Source organism: Amphiura filiformis, chromosome 15, assembly GCF_039555335.1.
Source record: "Amphiura filiformis chromosome 15, Afil_fr2py, whole genome shotgun sequence".
In the NCBI taxonomy this organism is placed as follows: Eukaryota; Metazoa; Echinodermata; class Ophiuroidea; order Amphilepidida; family Amphiuridae; genus Amphiura; species Amphiura filiformis.
This window is the reverse complement of record NC_092642.1, coordinates 10803516-10822451: the sequence shown is the minus strand read 5'-3', so window position 1 is coordinate 10822451 and position 18936 is coordinate 10803516. Positions and strand designations below refer to the sequence as shown.

The window sequence follows — 18936 nt, the reverse complement described above, 5'->3', positions numbered from 1 at the left end:
ATTTGAATACCTGAGAGGAAGAAGGACACAACTCCATCAAAACTATTTTTGAGATATTAAGAAAAAACTTAATATTTGGAAAAGTTTTAGAGGCAGAATGTTTTCATATTCAGGCAACAATGCATGAACATACATTATTACATACATGTGAAATGATATATGTGATAATGTTTCCATGGCAACAGTACAGGTTTTAAAATGAGCCAGAGTTGGGCCCTTCTACCAATAATATATAGCTCTAGTATAGAGCCTCTGCCACTACCCATAAATACACCAGCAATTATGAGGTCTGTTATACCACAGATATACTACCATATCCACAAGCAATCTCACTTCTCTGATGCACTGGGCAGCAGATGTCGGCGCTAAGTGCCTCTCCTGTTTGGACATCGCAATCTGAGGGAACTGATCAAGTTCTAATAATATACTGAAAAGTTTTAGAGACAGAATGTTTTTATCTTCAGGGGACCTTAAATACATGAAAATACATTATTATAATGTTGTGAAAAGTCAATTTGTAGAATTTGGCATCAAGATTATGAACTACAATCTTCGAAAAAAGTACATGGAACGCTTGGCACACTCTGTCGAAATTCCGTGCAGAATTTCAAATGATCATGGAAATGACGTATATTGTGCCAGGGAACAAACATGACATCTACAACAATGATTTACCCTTCCCCTCTCCCCATCAATCAATGTTGGAACACATTGGGAAACCGCTGAAGACATTGGCTTTTCTCAACATTGCATGGGGGAGAGGGGGTGACAGTTTTCCGTTATTTACATGCAAGCGTTCCAAGACTTATTTCGATGATTGTAGGTATGATCATTACTGGTGTTCAAAAACCATGACCAATCAGTTAAGCCCCTTCCCACCCCAAGTAAATGTTGTATTATATTCCTTGATGCACTTATTACCAAAAACCATGTAGAACGACCAGAAAATTTCCCCTCTGTGATCTTTGTAAAAAGTCTAACAATAACATTGCAGACTGCTAATATATACCTGTACACAATTTTTACGCAAAGTCTGGCAAAATACTTTTCTTTCATCTATAGCTTCATTTGCTCAAAATGCATGATTGACCACTCATTTTACAGGAAAATGTGTCAGCTTTCTAGTCCTTACAATTTTGGACTATACAATTTAAAACTTCAAAATTTTATGATCATACCCAACTTAGCAGGAAAATTCATCACAGTAGATGTCATTACTCCTTTTGCCATCTTGTGGATACAAATGAATTTGCGTGTACATGTGCTGGACAGCAGAGCGCAGTGCATTACGAAACTGTTATCGTGCGTTGGCACTGTGTTTTGCATTTGTGAGTGAAGGATCGGATGCTGAAGGCACCCAAAAAAGGCATGTACCTTCAAGATGGCGGACATGTGCCATACCAGGAATAACCTCTGTTATGAATTAGTATACTGTATTAACATTTATTAAGAAATCTTACTGAAATTCTGACTGCTTCTCTTCATGCTTATGTAATCATGATGCAGATTACAAGATTACATTAAAGGCACTTTGGCACCTATAAATCAGACCTACAATTATTGAGGATGCTACTTCGAAAAGGTGGTTAAGACACAAAAAAATGAAAATAGAGCTAGTGTCAGTTTCTGCTACAAGGGGGTTATCTATACCCACGCAAGTTTCATAGTGAATATTGTAGTAGAGCATTGCAACTGCATGGACAAAACCACCTCCTTTTATTGAAAGTACATGGACATAGGACATTCAGCAATCTTTGCCATTTATCTCGGAAGGTACTCAATGTGAATTAGAACTAACATCCTGAATTGCTAACTCAGCCTCATTCAAGTGTGTTTGGTCACATATTCACCTCAGACACATTTAGTTGTATTAGGTCAAATAATACAACAATTCTTAACCAAGATAATGGTTGCCATGACTCCCTAGGCATTTGGCTTTGTTTTCTTGTTCCGTCTGCTACTCCTACGCAGACCCACCGAATCGTCACCTACTGAGCTTCCACTCTCGCTGTTGTTGTATGTGTCTACTTTGCGACGTTTTCGTTGTCGTATTCCACTGGTCGATGGCTGAGGGCTGAAAAACAAACAAACAAAGGTAATGCACAAATAGCAAGAAATTGGAAAGGTTCAACAGTTTCTGATGACTTTCAATTATAAAATTATTTCATCAGCTCTCACGAGAGTTTTGTTTAAAATCATGATTCTGTCATCCGCATTCTCATTGTAACACCCTGTTATCTCCAAGGTTCGCTATTTATAAGATTCTCTATCACTCTTTACAAAAAAGACCTTATTTCTAAGGTTCGATATTACTAATTATAAGTAACGTTCTTTACTTCTAAGGTTCGATATAACTTCAAATAAGGTTTGCTATCACTAATATTTTAAATAAGGTTCGTTATCTCCAATATTATTTAAAATAAGAGATAGCGAATCTTCCTAATTAATGATATTGAACCTTTGAAGTAGCAGACAATTTTTTAGGTATAGTGAACCCTTTTCTGTATTAGAAATAGCAAACATTTTATTCCGACTGTATTTACACGTTGGAGATAGTGAACCTAAGAGATAGCGCACCATCGCTATTCTCATCACTATCATCATCATCGTCACAATTGCTGGAGCTATATCACACTGCAATTTTTAATACCAAAGATACAGTATTTTGACATCAGGGAGATTGAAACCTGGGGCCTTACGATTACTGGTTGTGAGTATAACCTCTCCACTACCTAAGATCGAAACTATTTGAGGCCTGGGCCCTATCCTCACTGGATCTTGAGAAGACAAAAAACAAACTAACTCGAAAAAATAATTAAAAGTCAAAATTAAAAGGAAAAAAATGGTCACTCACCTTTCAGGAATGCAATTGAGATCAACACTGTCCTGTAGTGGACTGTCATCTTCAACTCTTGATGGCTCACTTCCATCCTGCAAGGAAACACAAGCATAATGCGAATTAGTTGAACATTTGTATAAGAAAATTAAGAGACAAAATGTCAAAGCTTTTAAGCAAATCTGTCAATCAACTGTTTACATTTACATACAGGTAGTGAGGTTTTGAATGTCAGAATGATCTATATCTGATTTGCAGATTAATTTTAAACAAACGTGTGTGGACTCCACTTCATTTCACACAATGGACAGTATTTCAGGGTTGCTGATTTTTTTATTAAAAAAAATATATCCCTCTCCAACCCCATAACATCCACTGAAGTCAAGCCGGGTCATTCTAAAGGAGCCAAAATGACAGTTGTTGATCCAGTTTGAGGGGAAATATCAAAACAGGTCAGATTTAACTCTGTCCTGCTTGGATCATGTTCGATTATTTTCCATCCTGTTTTTTCCTGATAATATTTGTCCGTAGGGGTAAGCCTTACCAGTTGATTAGCATCTGCTTGTACATCATCCCCAGCTTTAGATGTTGCACTAGGTGATGGTGGTACTAGTACTGCCGTCTCATTGGATGTTGATGGCTTCTCATCATTATCAGACATTAGTGTATCTAGTAGACCTGTGTGTGGAATACATGTAGGATAATGTAGTGTAAGTTATGTGTAACAACTTAATAACATAGTATGCATGTAGTTCCATTATGCGAAGGACTGGGAAAATGCGCGATGCACAAAAATGCAGAAAATTAGCATTTTAAGGCTGTCAGCATAAATTGTGAGATTTGCCCAAAATAACCATTTTTCAATGACTCATTTTCCAAAAGCCTTTTCACTAAAATCAAAGAATTCATAATGATCTGCAATGCAATCCATGTTAAAAAAAAGTATAGAAAATAGGCTGTTGCAAAAATTTGCTAGAAAATATAGAAGAAAAACAGTAACAATTTTTAAATATTGCATATATTTGAACTTTTTGGAGAGACAAATCATGCATTTTGGTAAAAATGCATAAATTATGCGCTTTCAAAAACTGGCATACGATTTTACTCTCAAAAATAGCACATTTTCCCTATGCTTACTTTATGCATTCAATAACATCATCAACAACAAAAACAAACAAAACAATAAAGACAAAAACAAAATTTGTTTCCAGTAGGTTGCATGCACTTTTAGTTTGAGGAAACATTTTACTTTTCATTGCAAAAAGTTTGAGAGACACAACACCCCAGTTCAAAAAATCAATGTACTTTCCTTCTCAAGCAAGTTTTTTCATATCTATTCATAGCACCTTGCAACAGGTTCACAAGAGTCACCTGTTATTGCTTTTTCTATTTTTGCTGTTATACTTATTCTTGGGTTGAATTAAGAATATTTGTGAAGAGCCCATAATTGTTAAAAACACCACATGACCCCAGATGACCTTTGACCTCAGAGTCCTGAAAACATCTGAGGAAACCTCATCCAAGAATCACTCCCAATGACATCGCATCAAAATCCAAACATAGAAACCTTCCAAAAGTAATAAAATAAAAAACTACATAATTTATCAAATATAAAGTACATGTTGCTTACCTGAATGCCCTAATTTGGAGTTACTTTCATTGTGTATAGACACACTATAGTTGGTAGAATCACCAAGAACCGCCTGGCTACTAAGCAAAGATGGTGAACCAGGTTCCTCTAGACTCTCATCTGTTCTGTTTTCTGTTACCAAAAGTTAAGTAATGGAAAGGATGAATCACTTACAGTTTAGTGACGGGAACCGAAAGTCACATTTATATAAATAAAAGGTCTGAAAGTTTGCCTTGCTACTGCTACATGCATGAGACTGCCCTATTATGAAACTTTGTTCATCTGTATTAAAGATACTCACTGGGCACACTATTTGTCATGATTGAGATGTTCGTGGAACTAATATATTTTAAGGATCAGTGGCTTGGCCAAAGGGGAGGCCAGGAAGCAAGAACCACAATCTTAAAAAAATATTTGCACAAACAAGGCTTTTGATTTTATTACACACATAAAAATAAGGATTAAAATAAACTTTTGATGTTCAACTCTAGAGAAGTCTCTGTTTAATACACTGGCAATGCATTTTTGTTCCTCTTCCCCAATTAACATCTTACATCACAATACATACCCATAGACTCTGTAGAGCTTGATCCCTGATCCATGTTTTCAGGTTCTTCATCCCCTCCAGCTGGTGGAGGACTTGATATCGTACTACTTGATGACGGCTTGGTACTGCCTTCTTTCATTTCCTTGACTTCAGTCTTTTTTATGCCCCCTTCCCCAGCAAACGATAATGAAACACGAGCATTGTGCTTACTGTTATCATCTTCATTCCCTGTATCATCATCCTGAGCATTGTCTTTTTCAGCCTCTATTACTGTTGCATTTTCTTTTACAGTTTGCTTAATTTTTTTAGTTGCCCGGTTATTATCCTGTCCTGCACCTTCTGGTGTTGGTAAATTCTCTGAATTCACACTTGTTACTATTTTGTCACCGGCACCATTGGTATCAGTCAATTTGGCATCTGTGCCAAGTTTGATCTCAGTTATAGTTACAGAGTCCCTAGAATTTTCATCATCATCATTGTTGATTTGTAAAGAAGTGGAGGTCGATGGACCGTTTTCAAGATTTGAAGCTTTCTTCTTTGGCATGCGTACATGTGCCTTTTTCATTCGTTCTTTGGCCTCTTGAATTAACTTGTCAAATTGGTTCTTGTGAGCTTTCACTGCAATTAAAATCACAAACATTTATGAAACTAAAAATTGCACACACAATTATCTAAAATAACAAAATACACCTCAACTTCTCTGAATTTTGAATAAAACGATGGAACCGGCGTTTTATTATTACGATGGAAATATTAGTCGAACACGTATGCACAGTACGTACACGGCGTGCGGGATACACATACACACACACCCCAAGGATCGTACTGTATTACAACCGTGGAAGTAACATGCATTGGCGCTAGTAGTAAATTCCAATTTTCTATGCTTTACCTCACTTGTTCGGCTCAAAATTAAAAGGGGACATATCTGACAGTAAAAGCTAACATTTTATGGAAAATAAATACTAATCTATTTTTACAGAAATGTAATATGGCTTTAACCAGGAAGAACAAAAATAACAACATCAACATGGTTAAACTCAGTAAATAAGGTTTGTTGCATCTGATCCAGACAATGCAGTTACTTGTGCATGTTTCAGCAAACACTGTTGCCTTTGTTAACACTTGATGATGACCTATTCATCAAAAATGTGAGTTTCTTCTTCAACAGGGATCAAGACAATCCCCAGATGAAAATCAACTGGCAACGCTTGGCAGTTTGCCAGTAGCAGTCACTCATCAAGTGTTTACTAAGGCAACAGTGTTTGCTGAAATGTAAATCAAAGCACTTTACATTTATTCCGCTTTCGTTAGAATATGTCAGCTGCCATTCAATACCCAAGGCATGCTCATACCTTTGGGTGGTGCTCAATGGGCAATATTCATAACAGCTCCCCATATCACCCCTGGGTAGAGAGAGGCAAGTGAGGTAAAGCACCTTACCAAGTGCACAACATGATGGTACTGCCAGAGCTCAAACTCCCAACTCGCAATCCTCTGATTGTGAGGTCTTGCGAGGCGGAGCTTGTACCGATGCACAACCGTGCCTTCAAATGCATTTTCTGGATCAGATCAAAACAAACTCTTCTTTGCTGAACAGCACCAACAATACACCAAAAACAAATTTTCTGTCAATAAATACTTACAATATTCATTCTGATGTTTTTCCATTTCTTCTTCAGACTGGCCTTTTTCAACTTTCAGTCTCTGTGTAAAGAATGAAATATATGTAACTTTTATCAAATTTATATATTACTAGTATTCTAAACAGTTTCTACACTTTTGAAGCATGTTTTCATGAAGCTTGCCCACCCCAAAAAAATCAAACACAATATATCTCTACTTGCTAGTGATTTTTTACCTGTACATCACTTTTTCTCATGCTGTTTGAATTTGAAAATAGAATAGAGGAACACTTTGAATGAAAATATAGGACAAATTATTATAGGACAGCAGAGTAAAATACATGGGTATCAGAGACCAGTAAAATTCACTTGTGCAAGTGAAAAAACAACATGTTACTTTCCTAAATTTTGCAAAAATTATAGGACATTTTGTAATGGCAAAATATAGGAAGGGTTCAAACATTTAGGAAAAATAGGGATGCTTTTTAGAGCAGTCCTATATTGTCTACATTGTCAATTTCCTATGTATTACTAGACATATACTTACTGTAACCCTTTGTTCTCTCTTAGAAGGTGGCTGAACTTTGACCTTTTCCATTTTTTCAACTTCTTTCACAAGTGCCTCCACTACAAAATAAAGAAAAAGTCATATAATCAGGAAATGCCCTGAATCATATAAACTTCCACCAATTCCATTCTTCCTTTTTCCCGTTGCATTTTGATTGAAGTTATTAAAATAATATTTAACTGACTAAGAATGAGAATGAATGATAGAAATTTTTTTGTTTTTATTATTCTCTGCTGTGTGACAGATGACAGGCAGGTCCAATATACTGGCTGCAACACCATCCACTACTCAAAGTATTGGACCTGCCCAGGGTTCACAGTTTGCTCTCAAATAACTGGGTCCACTTTTTTATGCTGGACCCATTCAGAGCCCATTTAGTTGAAATTTGCGGGTCCCAAGCTGATTGTATGCATCCGATGTACGGAAGGCATCCGGAAATGCCATCTTCACTCAGAACTGGCGCGTGAAGTATGTCGAATTCGGCACCCAAAACCTATCCAAGTCGAGCCAAATTATTGGATAAAAGACGACTTACCGTAATCGGCTACTATTCTCAAAAAAACTACAATTACTACCAAATAATATGCACTACTTTAATCATCTAAATTATTTGTTATTTTGCTATAATATTTGCTCAGTTGTAAATACATCTACCGCAAAAACGTGTTTTCGTAATTTTCACCAGGAAATGTACCACCTACTCAGCTCAGTCGGCTCACAGCATATTTAAAACAACTTTTCATTCATAAATTACATACAATTACTAAAATCACTGCTACATGATACACAGTGTGGGCTCACCCATCGCTATTTCATGCACAGATGTTTGATTAGTGATACAAGGGGAACTACAGAAGAGGTGGACTTTTTTTTGGATCGTTCAAATATTATGTTACAATAATGTCGCCAATGCTATTTACCATGTTTACAATTTCTCAGATGGGATTTTTTCCGGGTCCAAGCACAGCCTGCTGGACCCATTCAGGTTATGTAATCTTACTTTTTCCGGGTCCAGTGAGTACAAAAAGCGTCCTGGACGCGAAAATGCGAAAAACTGTGAACCCTGGTCCTGTCTGTCATCATGGTGGAGGATAGTAAAACAAAAATGCTTATCGTTTACTCTCTAAATTTATTGCAGCATATTACACATGTAATTCAATTTCCAAATTGGCAAATTCCATATGTAAATCAATTCCAAAGTTTGATTCAATTCCAAATTTCACATAATGTACTTCCTTACTTACCAGGTCTGGGTGAGTCCGAATCACATTCAGCATTGTATAGTAATGTAAACTCCTGTAGCCTCTTAACCATGACCTGCAATGTATTGAATGGATAAATATAAAATGCTGAAAACATGCTGCAATGCATGGCTTACAAATTGATGAAATTTCACCTAATTACAGGACATATGTTATGTACATGGAAAATTCTCATGTCTGTTAATTTTTATTAGCTAGCAGGATAAAAGAAACCCACAGAGTTGAGAAAATACCCAATTAGCAAAGTCAAGAAATTGAGAATTTTTATGAAACACACACAATGGTGAATCTACTGTCTTACTCTATTCCATAACATAAGACAACAAACTTCTGGTTCTGAGTTATGATATTTTTACCTGTTTATTTCCTTGATGAGGCAGGTTGAATTCCTTCAATTTCTTCCTGATATCTTTATCAGACATTAGATTGTAAACTAGTTTGGGTAACGGTTTCCGTTTTGGTTTCTGCTTCGGAGTCCTGGGGTAGTGAACAAGAGAAATAGAAATATATATATGATGCGATCAAGCAAATCAGTCGGAACTCGGAAATATTGATTTTGAGATATAGCCAAACAAAGCAAATATTGCATTTTGTTTCCTATTGTTTTGGAAACTCTTTAATTGCTCATATCTTTGGAACTGATTGTTCATTTTCAATGGGGTTTTCTTCAAAATCCAGCTTTATAAATGCTTATTACTATCCTATAAGAAACTGAAAATTTAATATTTCCGAGTTCCGACTGATTTTGCTTGATCGCATCACATATATATAAAATTTGTTTACATCCTGTTTCATTTTCCCCAGGGGGTACTCAGTTCAAATGACTATACAGGGATGTGCTGCAGACATGGGTAGCATTTTCGGCCATTTGATATATCAATGACCACCTTTTCTAGGCCAATTTTGCTACATAGATGGGTCACTTTGTCAAAATTTCATAATTTTAATTTTCCCACGAAAATAGCCTAATTTTGTCTAACTGTAGCTAAAATTGTCATAATTTGTCAACAATTTTGGGAATTGGTAAAAACTTTTGGAAATTTGCATTAAATTTGGCCAAACATTTTGACTTTTGCTATCGCGATGGGTCCAAATTCTCAGTGGCACATCCCTATCCAAACCAAACTTGGTTACCCCTCGGCTTATTACCCACTGTCAATCCCGAGATTATACTGCTATTTCCCTGATCACCACAAACATAGAAAAAAAGTACAACAAATATTGCAATGGTCACATGAGCTTTGTTTATCAAAGAGACATCTTATTGTAACTACCTAAGAGCTATGGTAAACTTGTCAAAATTCCACAAGTACTTTTAATCTATATATTGTATGTTTCGCTTAACTTTAATAAAATCCAAAAAAGAAACCTTAACAATACATGGCTTTCAGCAAAAACATTCTTTGACTTGTTATCAGGGTTTCAGCTAGCCCATGTTGAATGCCAGTTAATCTTACTATCCCATTGGAGCGCCGGCTCAGGGCACAATAACTTTAGCGAGGGTATAAACATGGGTATCACCCCCTAAAAATGTAATTTTGGTATTTTTCTGTTTTACCATTATCTTATTGCAACCAGTACTGATTGCAACATAGGTCTCTGGTCCTCCATTCAATACAAATATAAACATTTACAAAAAATAAATAAATTCTCATACAGTTACCCATGTGAGGATCATACCTTCGTTTGCTCTCCCGTTTGTCACCTTTGAGGAGACATGAATCCAAGTGTGCATTGATATACTTGGGTTGAACACTCACACCACACACAGGACAGGAAGCTGCAAATGTGAAAATACAATATAACAAGATGTTTAAAATGCATGTTTTATGAATACACCTGTTTCTTTCTGAACTCTATTATATTCTGTCTCCTTTCAAGTTGAGAGTAACTTACGTCATGTTGGATTTCACAGTGGCAGATTTGAATCAGACATGCTAACATAATCCCGCAGGGCGTATAAACGTGCGTAGAAGTGGGATTTGTGCATACACTGGTGCCGAAAGCATGTAAATGCATTGATTCGAATCTGCCACTGCAAAATTCAAAATGAATGTAACTCTCAACTTGAGATGAGAACAGTATAGACCAAGGACAGTAGAACTACTATCATACCATGAGTTATGCAGATCTCACTTAATCGCTTAATTTTAACAAAAATTATATATCCTTCAATATATAAATTACATGTTAATACCTTTATCCTTCTTTGTAGCAGATGACAATTGTGGCTGTGAGTTAGCATGGTCAGAACTTGTTGATGCAGCTCCTTTATCACCATCACCATCATCCACTATCATGCAATCCTCATCAGCAACATCCGGTGATATATTCTCCTCATTTGATCGGTTCAAAGAACTCTGAGTGGACGGTACACTAGTGTTACGAGATGGTGTGACTGTCACAAAATCATCATCTGATGACTGTGCAGTTTGGGAGTGGTGAGCATCTTTTGCTCTAGACAGACGTGCATCTTTTGCTTTTGAGCGGAAGTGTCTGGTGATGCTGGACTGCTTGGTGGGAGAACTTTTAGGCGCTGGTGCTTCATCACTAGAAGAAGTCTCCTAGAAGAAGAAAACATTTGAAACATTTGGTCAATCTGTGCTCTCTCAAACAGGGTTTAATAGTCACACTGTGGTTATTAATGCCATTTACAGAATATGTGATGTGATCAAGCAAAATGAGTAGGATGTCGGGAATATTGATTTGGAGATATAGCCAATAATAGTATTCCACTTCATTTGTATTTTATTGTTCTGAACAATACTAAAATGGCCATATCTCTGGAGCTGTAACTCTAATTTTGATGGGCTTTTCAGCAAAATAAAGCTCTTAGAATAACGACTCATGTAAGGAAATTGAAAACTGAATTTTAATTTTTAGCGACATCAGACTCATTTTGTTTGATCACATCACATATTTACTTATGGGTTGGGTTAGGCTTAACAAGACGCATCTGTTGCATTATTTAAGTCCCTATGGATGACAATCCAATCTAATGAAAATCAGTAAAAAGTTCTTTTTCTTTTAATTATCTGCATATCAAGTAATACATCTATCAGATGCATAGCTCCAAACAAGAGCACCAATGGCGCTGTGGCTCTGTGCTTTTTAGTGACAGTGAAAGTCGAATGTGCAACAGGTGAAATCATTTGAGTATATGTGACATATTACATTCAATGGGTACATCTGGTCGGTTGGTAGCGATCTCATTTGCAGAGCATACAATGATACTTGGGAATTACTATTTAGCCACATGGATCGAAACGGGTGGAATTGGATGGAGAAGGGTCCAAATGGGTCAAAACTAATCAAAATGTATCAAAATAGGCCTATGTCAAGAATAGTGTTAGTCTGAATAAGGCTTTGGCTCTAATTGGTGACTACCCACCAAGTTTCAGACTTATACAACAGTCGGAGATGTCACAAGCTGACCCAAAAAAATCCTGAACTTGCTAAGCATAGCGAGCGGAGCTCTTGCCCAGCACAGCTGGGGGGTCCTCTTAAGGGTCCCCGGTGGGGTCCAGATGGCTTCTGCACATTTAGCACCACGGGAAAGGCCATTTCAGAGGGTAAAAAGAACATTTTAAAGCTCCTGGCTTGCTCTACACTTTTAATAAAAAGTGCTTCCTTCTTCCAAAAACAAGCTTTAAAGTTTCGAGTTTCCTATACTTTTATGCACAAGAGACACTCTTAAAAATGTTTTTTTGGCTTTATTACATGACCAATATGGCTGATGTGGATATATGTGAAGCAGAACAATAAGGCAATAATTAACCATTTTTTGTGCTTGGCATCCACTGCCTCACCCACCCCACCCCCACCAACCGGCACCCCATCCTGGGGCTTGACGGTCAGTGTGCTTTTGGTTAAAATTTCAGGACGGCAAACATTTTAGCAGATTTAGCACCCCAAAAGAGGCCATTTTTGATATAAAAACCTGTTTTAGACTTTTTTTTTGAAAAAATGCTTCCTTCATCCTAAACAAGTGGTTTTAAATGTTCAGTTTCGTATACTTTTGTACACGAGAGACATTCTTCAAAGTTTTATTTTGGCCTAATAACATGGCCTACATGACTGAAATTGATATATATAATGCGCAATATAAAAACAATGATTCATCAAATTTTGACTGCCCCTCCTCCTTCGGGTATGTGGGAGAGGGACCACATGGCGGGGGGGGGGTACTAATGTGCATGAAGAATACATTGTTTGATAAGAGTAATTTGTAAAATTTGGTATGTTAAACATACAGAGTGATGTCACTACAAATTGGGACTAAAAAGTAGGCCTATCCCAAGGGAAAATGTTGACATGCCCATATAACGGTTTTTACTAATTTGACCTCATATGACCCCTGGATGACCTCAGGTTACCCAGTAATGACCTTCCAAAAATTTGACTCTGAATGTTGACTGTACCTACCAAGTTTCATGTCCATATAAGAGTTTTTACTAATTTTACCTCAAATGACCCCTGGATGACCTCAGGTGATCATGAAATGACCCTCCAAAACTGGGCTCTAAATGTTGACTACATTTGTATACCCACCAAATTTCATGCTCATTCAACAGTTTTTACTAATTTGACCTCATATGATGACCCCTGGTGACCCGAAATGACCTTCCAAAACTTTGACTCCAAATGTTGACTGTACCCATCAAGTTTCATGCCCATCCAATTTTGACCTAATTTGACCTTCAGAACAAATCAGAATCGATCAATAGGCCCTACGCCAAAAGGTCATGACCTCCTGCTTGTACCCCTTTCCCAAAATTTGGCTATAAATGTTGACTGTGCCTTCTAAGTTTCATGTCCATATGACAGTTTTTACTAATTTGACCTCAGATGACCCCGAAATGACCTTCCAAAAATTTGACTCCAATGTTGACTGTATCCACCAAGTTTCACGCCCATCCAGTAGTTTTTACTAATTTGACCTCAGATGACCTCTGGCGACCCCAAAATGACCTTCCCAAAATTTGGCTATAAATGTTGACTGTACCTACCAAATTTCATTCCCATAGGCCTACTAGTTGTTATTAGTTTCCGAAAGCAGCCATCGGGTCAAATAATTGATCTTTGTAACTTTTTTCTGATTAGGGAATACTAAAAAAAGGGATTTCCCCACCCCCTGCTGTCATTGATCGCTTGCCATTCCTTTTGATTTCTCTCAAAATTTAGCTCATAATTAATATTGCACAGCCTAGGCCTATAGTAAAAGATGAAACTTTGCAACTTGCAATCAATGATTTCTGAAACCACTAATTTCAGTCACATTTGAATTCAATTATTATTATTATTATACATTATTATGTTCATTATCCAACATTATTTTGACCTTTTCTATTACTGCCACCCCCCCCTTATGACCTTGTGAATTATTCATTCATACACTTCTAGTGCCCGTTTCTATTCATCGTTATGTATTATTCTCCCGTGCATTATTTTCGCGAACTACCCTTCACAGCCCAAATTATATAAACCTGCACGCTAAACAATGCATTATCTAAAACCTGCACGCTAAACAATAGATTCTAGATAATACGTGCACGCTCAAATACTAGAAATACTACTTTCACATAACCATAAAGTAGAGTTAGGTGGCGCTTTAGACACAGAGATCACATAACTATATAATTGTCTGTTCGATATATATACCAACAAAAAAGTACAAATATACATTCTGTGGTGTTAAAATGGTATAGTTACAAACGGTGTTCTATAATAGTGTACAATTACGAATAAGGTGCAACTCGCTAGACTTGAGTCCAGTCCTCATTTACGGAGTTTAGGATTAGGGTTTAGGGTTGGGATAGGGCAGTCTTGTAATAAGACTAGTAGAGTTGCACCCTTGCAAATATCATTGTCATAAATTATGATTAATGACCTCAAATAAATCAAACATCAAATGAGAATAATCGAGCTTCTATTAATTAAAAAGGGCCAAAAACAGGTGGATCATAATTATACAAGATGACACCATTGCAAAATATTCAGCATTTTACAAATGAAGTACATGTAGGCCTATATCTAAAATAACATAGCCGGGCCCGGGAACACACTCTAGCGCATAATATCATGATCATGCTTTATAATACCATAGGCCTTCAAACACATGTGTTTGAAGGCCTATGATAATACTGAACAAATTGTTAAATCCCAATGTCGTGTGTTTTAATATAAGTAGTTCAAATTATTATAGAGCTATAAAGTCCAGTTGATATTCACCGTAGTACTAGTCTGACATCTAAATCGATCGTTTCCAACTGGTTCAGTGCTCTCTGTGTTCGTAACCACAATATTAAATGATCACAACATAAAGTCAAGTCAATTAAACCATGCGTGAATAAGTTACCTAAAGCAGTATTCAGACTTTTTATTGTACGTACAATATTGTATGCAACATATCTACGTTGTTTAATCTATTGCCATTCTATTTCCAGTAATGTTTAAGTTCTAACGAATGTTTGATGACGTAAAATCGATAATATATTTCTACTAGATATTACATGTAACATATTATCGATTTTTTCGTCATCAAACATTCGTTAGAACTTAAACATTACTGGAAATAGAATGGCAATAGATTAAATAACGTAGATATGTTGCATACAATATTGTACGTACAATACACGGAGTCTGAAGCTAGCTTTAGTATGACGTATGGCGCAATCGATACCATTGATTACAGGGATTGATTTTCTTTACCAGTTAAATGCTACGTAGCTGGTCAATGTCCTGACGGTGTTTTTAAAATGTAAGATATTTTCCTAATATTAAAACTAATATAATGAATGCAGCAATTAATATTGCCTATTGTTTTAATAGGCCTACACTCAAAGTGTATGACGGATAATGTACTCGTGCAAATGCATTCGTCAAGATAATTGCACTTGCCATGGAGTTATTGCATTTAGCTTTCGAGCCTATCGGCTCTCAAGCTAAATGCAATAACTCCACGGCGCGTGCGATTATCTTGACGAATGCATTGCACTCAGTTCATTATCCTTATCATAACTGTGACGACCTTGAGACCATCCAATCAGAACAGATCAGAATCGATCAATACGCCATAGGTCATGACCTCCTGATTGTAAACATAAAACAAGCAAGCTGCAGTCCAAAATCATGGCGAGATCGGGACCATCGACGTAACATCGATCAAATAAACCTTGGTCTTGAATTTCTTAAGAAGTCCTGGCCTAAAAACCATGTTGTTTTTCAAGAGAAAACATATCAATCTTTGATATTCTGAAGTATAAAATTGTTGTGCAAAGTGGAACATGATTTATTTAGACTGTTTTTGCTATGGAAAAATACGGAAATGTTCAATATTGCGACGTGTGGTAAAGTAAAATCTCATTGAAAATATTATTTTCCCTCAGAATCATGTTCACAATATGATTAAATTGACTTTTTAAAACTATATGCTAACAAAACTACAATGAGTGTGATGAAATACAAACATTTTTCATGACTTTCGGTCTGTGTTTTTGCACAAAAATTGAGGTCACAAAAATATGTGCACTTGCGCAAGGAAAAATAGTCCACTAGGAAATTCATTTACCCGATTCATTAGTTCAGATTTATTCAAGATTCAGACATGTTCTTGACCATTTTTTGACATTCCTCAACTATTTCTTTATTTAAATTGTAAAGAAATAGTTAAGAAAAGTTATGAAATAGTAAATAACTTCTGAATCTGAACTGAATCTTAAGAAATTACCCTCCGTTGGTTTCCGTCACTTTCACGCAACTTAAATTATATAGACCAAAATAATCTCTAGCACACACGGGGTACCACAAAACAACTCGTTCATCGTGGCTTTTTTACCAAAAAATCATATTTTATCGACATTATTAGAAATCCACATGGAGTGCAATCGATTAAAAAATAAATAAGCAAAATTTAGAAACAAATTTCAAGACCAAATATCAAACAGACAAACATCCTTAGCATAAAAACCAACGCCCGAATTGGCTCTCTAATTGTTTGGATCACATAGGCCCTTTTAGCTTCGCTCAGAGCCAATAACTAAACATAGATTGTGAATATACAATGTCCCAATAATGACCTCGGTAAATTACCTCAAATGTGGTGCTTTTTCTTTACCTGAGATTCATAAGAGGCCTGCCTTTTATTACTCCTACTACTTCTCCTTGGTGTTGTTTCCGATGTGCTAGTTGTTGCTAGTGATGTGCTGGGTGTTGCTAGTGATGTGCTGTTCTGTGGCTTGGGTGAATTAATGGCATCATTCTCTAGACATAACTTAAGTATATGAGGTCTGCAAATAAGAATTTATTTAATTATGAGAGGATTAGGATAATCTACCATAAGCTATCATTGTTAAAATGTTTTAGGGCTGTGCAATAATTATCAGCCCCCGGGGTAAAATTTCGAACGGCTCACCAAAATTGCTTGCCCCCCCTCTCGGCCCGCCAAAAATCGCTTGCCCCCCCTCCTCTCGGCCCGCCAACAATTCTTTGCCCCCCTTGAACATGCCAAATTTTGGGATCCCAAATTCCAAACTTTAAATGGTCTAGATATATGTTGCGAGCGCAGCGAGCAGGAAAATTTGCATCTTTAAGCGTTTCCGCACTGCTTTCCTAAGCCTTTTAGAGCGTTTTATTAAAAAGGCGCCCGTGAATACGCGCCAAAAATCGCTTGCCCCCTCTCGACTTGCCAAAAATTGCTTGCCCCCCCTTTCGCTCGCCAAAAATTTCTTTCCCCCACCCAATTTTACCCTCCCCCAGGGCTCATAATTATTGCACAGCCCCTTAGCGGAGGTAGACTCTTCTGATGCATTTTCATTATACCTGGATGAAATTACAAGAGAATAGAAAAAAATTGTCATCATAAGACAAAGTCAGCCTCAAAGAACCAATTTATAAAATATGGTAATCGAAAATAGAAAGTGCTCTTTTTCAAGTCTTTCAGAGCAAAAAAAAAAAAAACTTGGGCAAAGGTTCCATTTGCTCATCCAGAGTGCAGCGTCAAGTAATATCAACAAAGATCCGCAAAAGATCCCTGACTTAAGAAACTAATACAATACATTCAGTCATTTGTAGAGTCACTTGCCAAAAGTAGAAGTTTTTGTCACTTTCAATCTTGAATTTCACCTAAACGTAACTAATATATAGGTAGTATAAAAGCAGCCACTCTGCATTTTTCCTAAGTATATTTGTCACATCTTGAATGAAAATTGAATAAGAACTGTAAAGACTGAAGGGAACGTAGGGAAGCTTAAACATACTTTATGCTTATGTTCATGAACAAAGAATTTGGACAGAAAGTTATTAGAATTATTTACCTGACAGCTACAAAGTTCTTGGATAATTCATCTAGTACCCTGTTGTTTTTCAGTTCTGGTACTGAAGTTGGTTTCTTGCATGTTGGGCACTTGCTTTCATGTGATAAGTATCGTCGAATACAGAGAGAGCAAACTAAGACATAAAAACAAAAACAAATTAAATGTCTAACAAGATGATTCAAAGCTGCAAGAAGGTGTGTGTGTGTGGGGGTGGGGAGCCTAGGATCAAAATATAAGGCGGATAAGGGCAACATGCTGTAAAATATTTGGCAATAGAGGTAGTCATTGTGACGTCAACACCGCCATCTTGTGGGTACGGAGGAGTGCCTTGTTGCTAAGATCACCGCGTTGACGCTTGACTGAAGAGGTGCGTCACGCGCTGTGACTTCCGCGTAATCAGGGGCGTAATGTCAGAGGGAAATACAACACCAATGATTCCTAAAGCACTGTAGCGCTATAAACACTTTTAACAGGAATCTTCTTTGATTGCAGTCAAGTTGATTTCAACTAATGATTCCTGTTTTTCGTGTTTATATCTAACAATTTTAGTAATTTGACCTCAGGAGACCCACGATGACCTTGAAAAGGCCTTTAAATTGTGTGAAGCATATTCAAGTCAACTTACACAAAGTTTCGTTCATTATTATGTTTTGATGAATCCAAGTGTGTGAAAATATTGGATCCAACACATAATAATGATAAAATTGGATGCTTTACACCCAATATTTACTGGACTCGACTACGTCTCGTCCAATATTTTAAAACTCATAGCTCGACCAATAAATATGGGCTCAATTGATCCAATTTTATACCACTATAGGATGAATGTGTGACAAAATATCACGACAAATGAAACACATAACCAATATGGAACAGAGACATACCCAAACAGAAGGATATGCAATAGGCTTAAATCCACTTTTATGGCTAATGCTAGGGAGCTAAAAAGGATACACAAAGGCTACCTTTGATAGAATGTGTTCAAAACAACCCTTGCAGACAAAATGTTTTACTCCCTGCATAATAACTTTGTTATTCTGGCTATTACCGATTTCAACCAAATATATTAAACTTGTTCATTTCTCAATATTCTGTGTGAATTTTGCCATATTTGGATCAAAACCTATGGAGTCTTTCATAGTAAGGTTAGGTAA

At 36.7% G+C, this 18936-nt stretch overlaps 1 protein-coding gene across 1 annotated transcript in view; it reads right to left on the bottom strand.

The window, feature by feature from the left end:
• Positions 1-930: 930 nt before the first annotated feature.
• The window catches only part of LOC140171236 (uncharacterized), a 29913-nt gene continuing 11907 nt past the window's right edge, over positions 931-18936 (bottom strand). Inside the window, exons 3-15 of the mRNA XM_072194459.1 lie at positions 17783-17915; positions 16585-16756; positions 10666-11032; positions 10149-10248; positions 8825-8945; positions 8451-8523; positions 7186-7265; positions 6660-6720; positions 5035-5631; positions 4467-4598; positions 3381-3514; positions 2855-2931; positions 931-2074 (exon numbers count right to left, since the gene is read on the bottom strand). Of these exons, the coding sequence (XP_072050560.1) occupies positions 1924-2074; positions 2855-2931; positions 3381-3514; positions 4467-4598; positions 5035-5631; positions 6660-6720; positions 7186-7265; positions 8451-8523; positions 8825-8945; positions 10149-10248; positions 10666-11032; positions 16585-16756; positions 17783-17915 (2198 nt within the window). The 3' untranslated portion in view covers positions 931-1923. The remainder of the gene's footprint in view (positions 2075-2854; positions 2932-3380; positions 3515-4466; positions 4599-5034; positions 5632-6659; positions 6721-7185; positions 7266-8450; positions 8524-8824; positions 8946-10148; positions 10249-10665; positions 11033-16584; positions 16757-17782; positions 17916-18936) is intronic.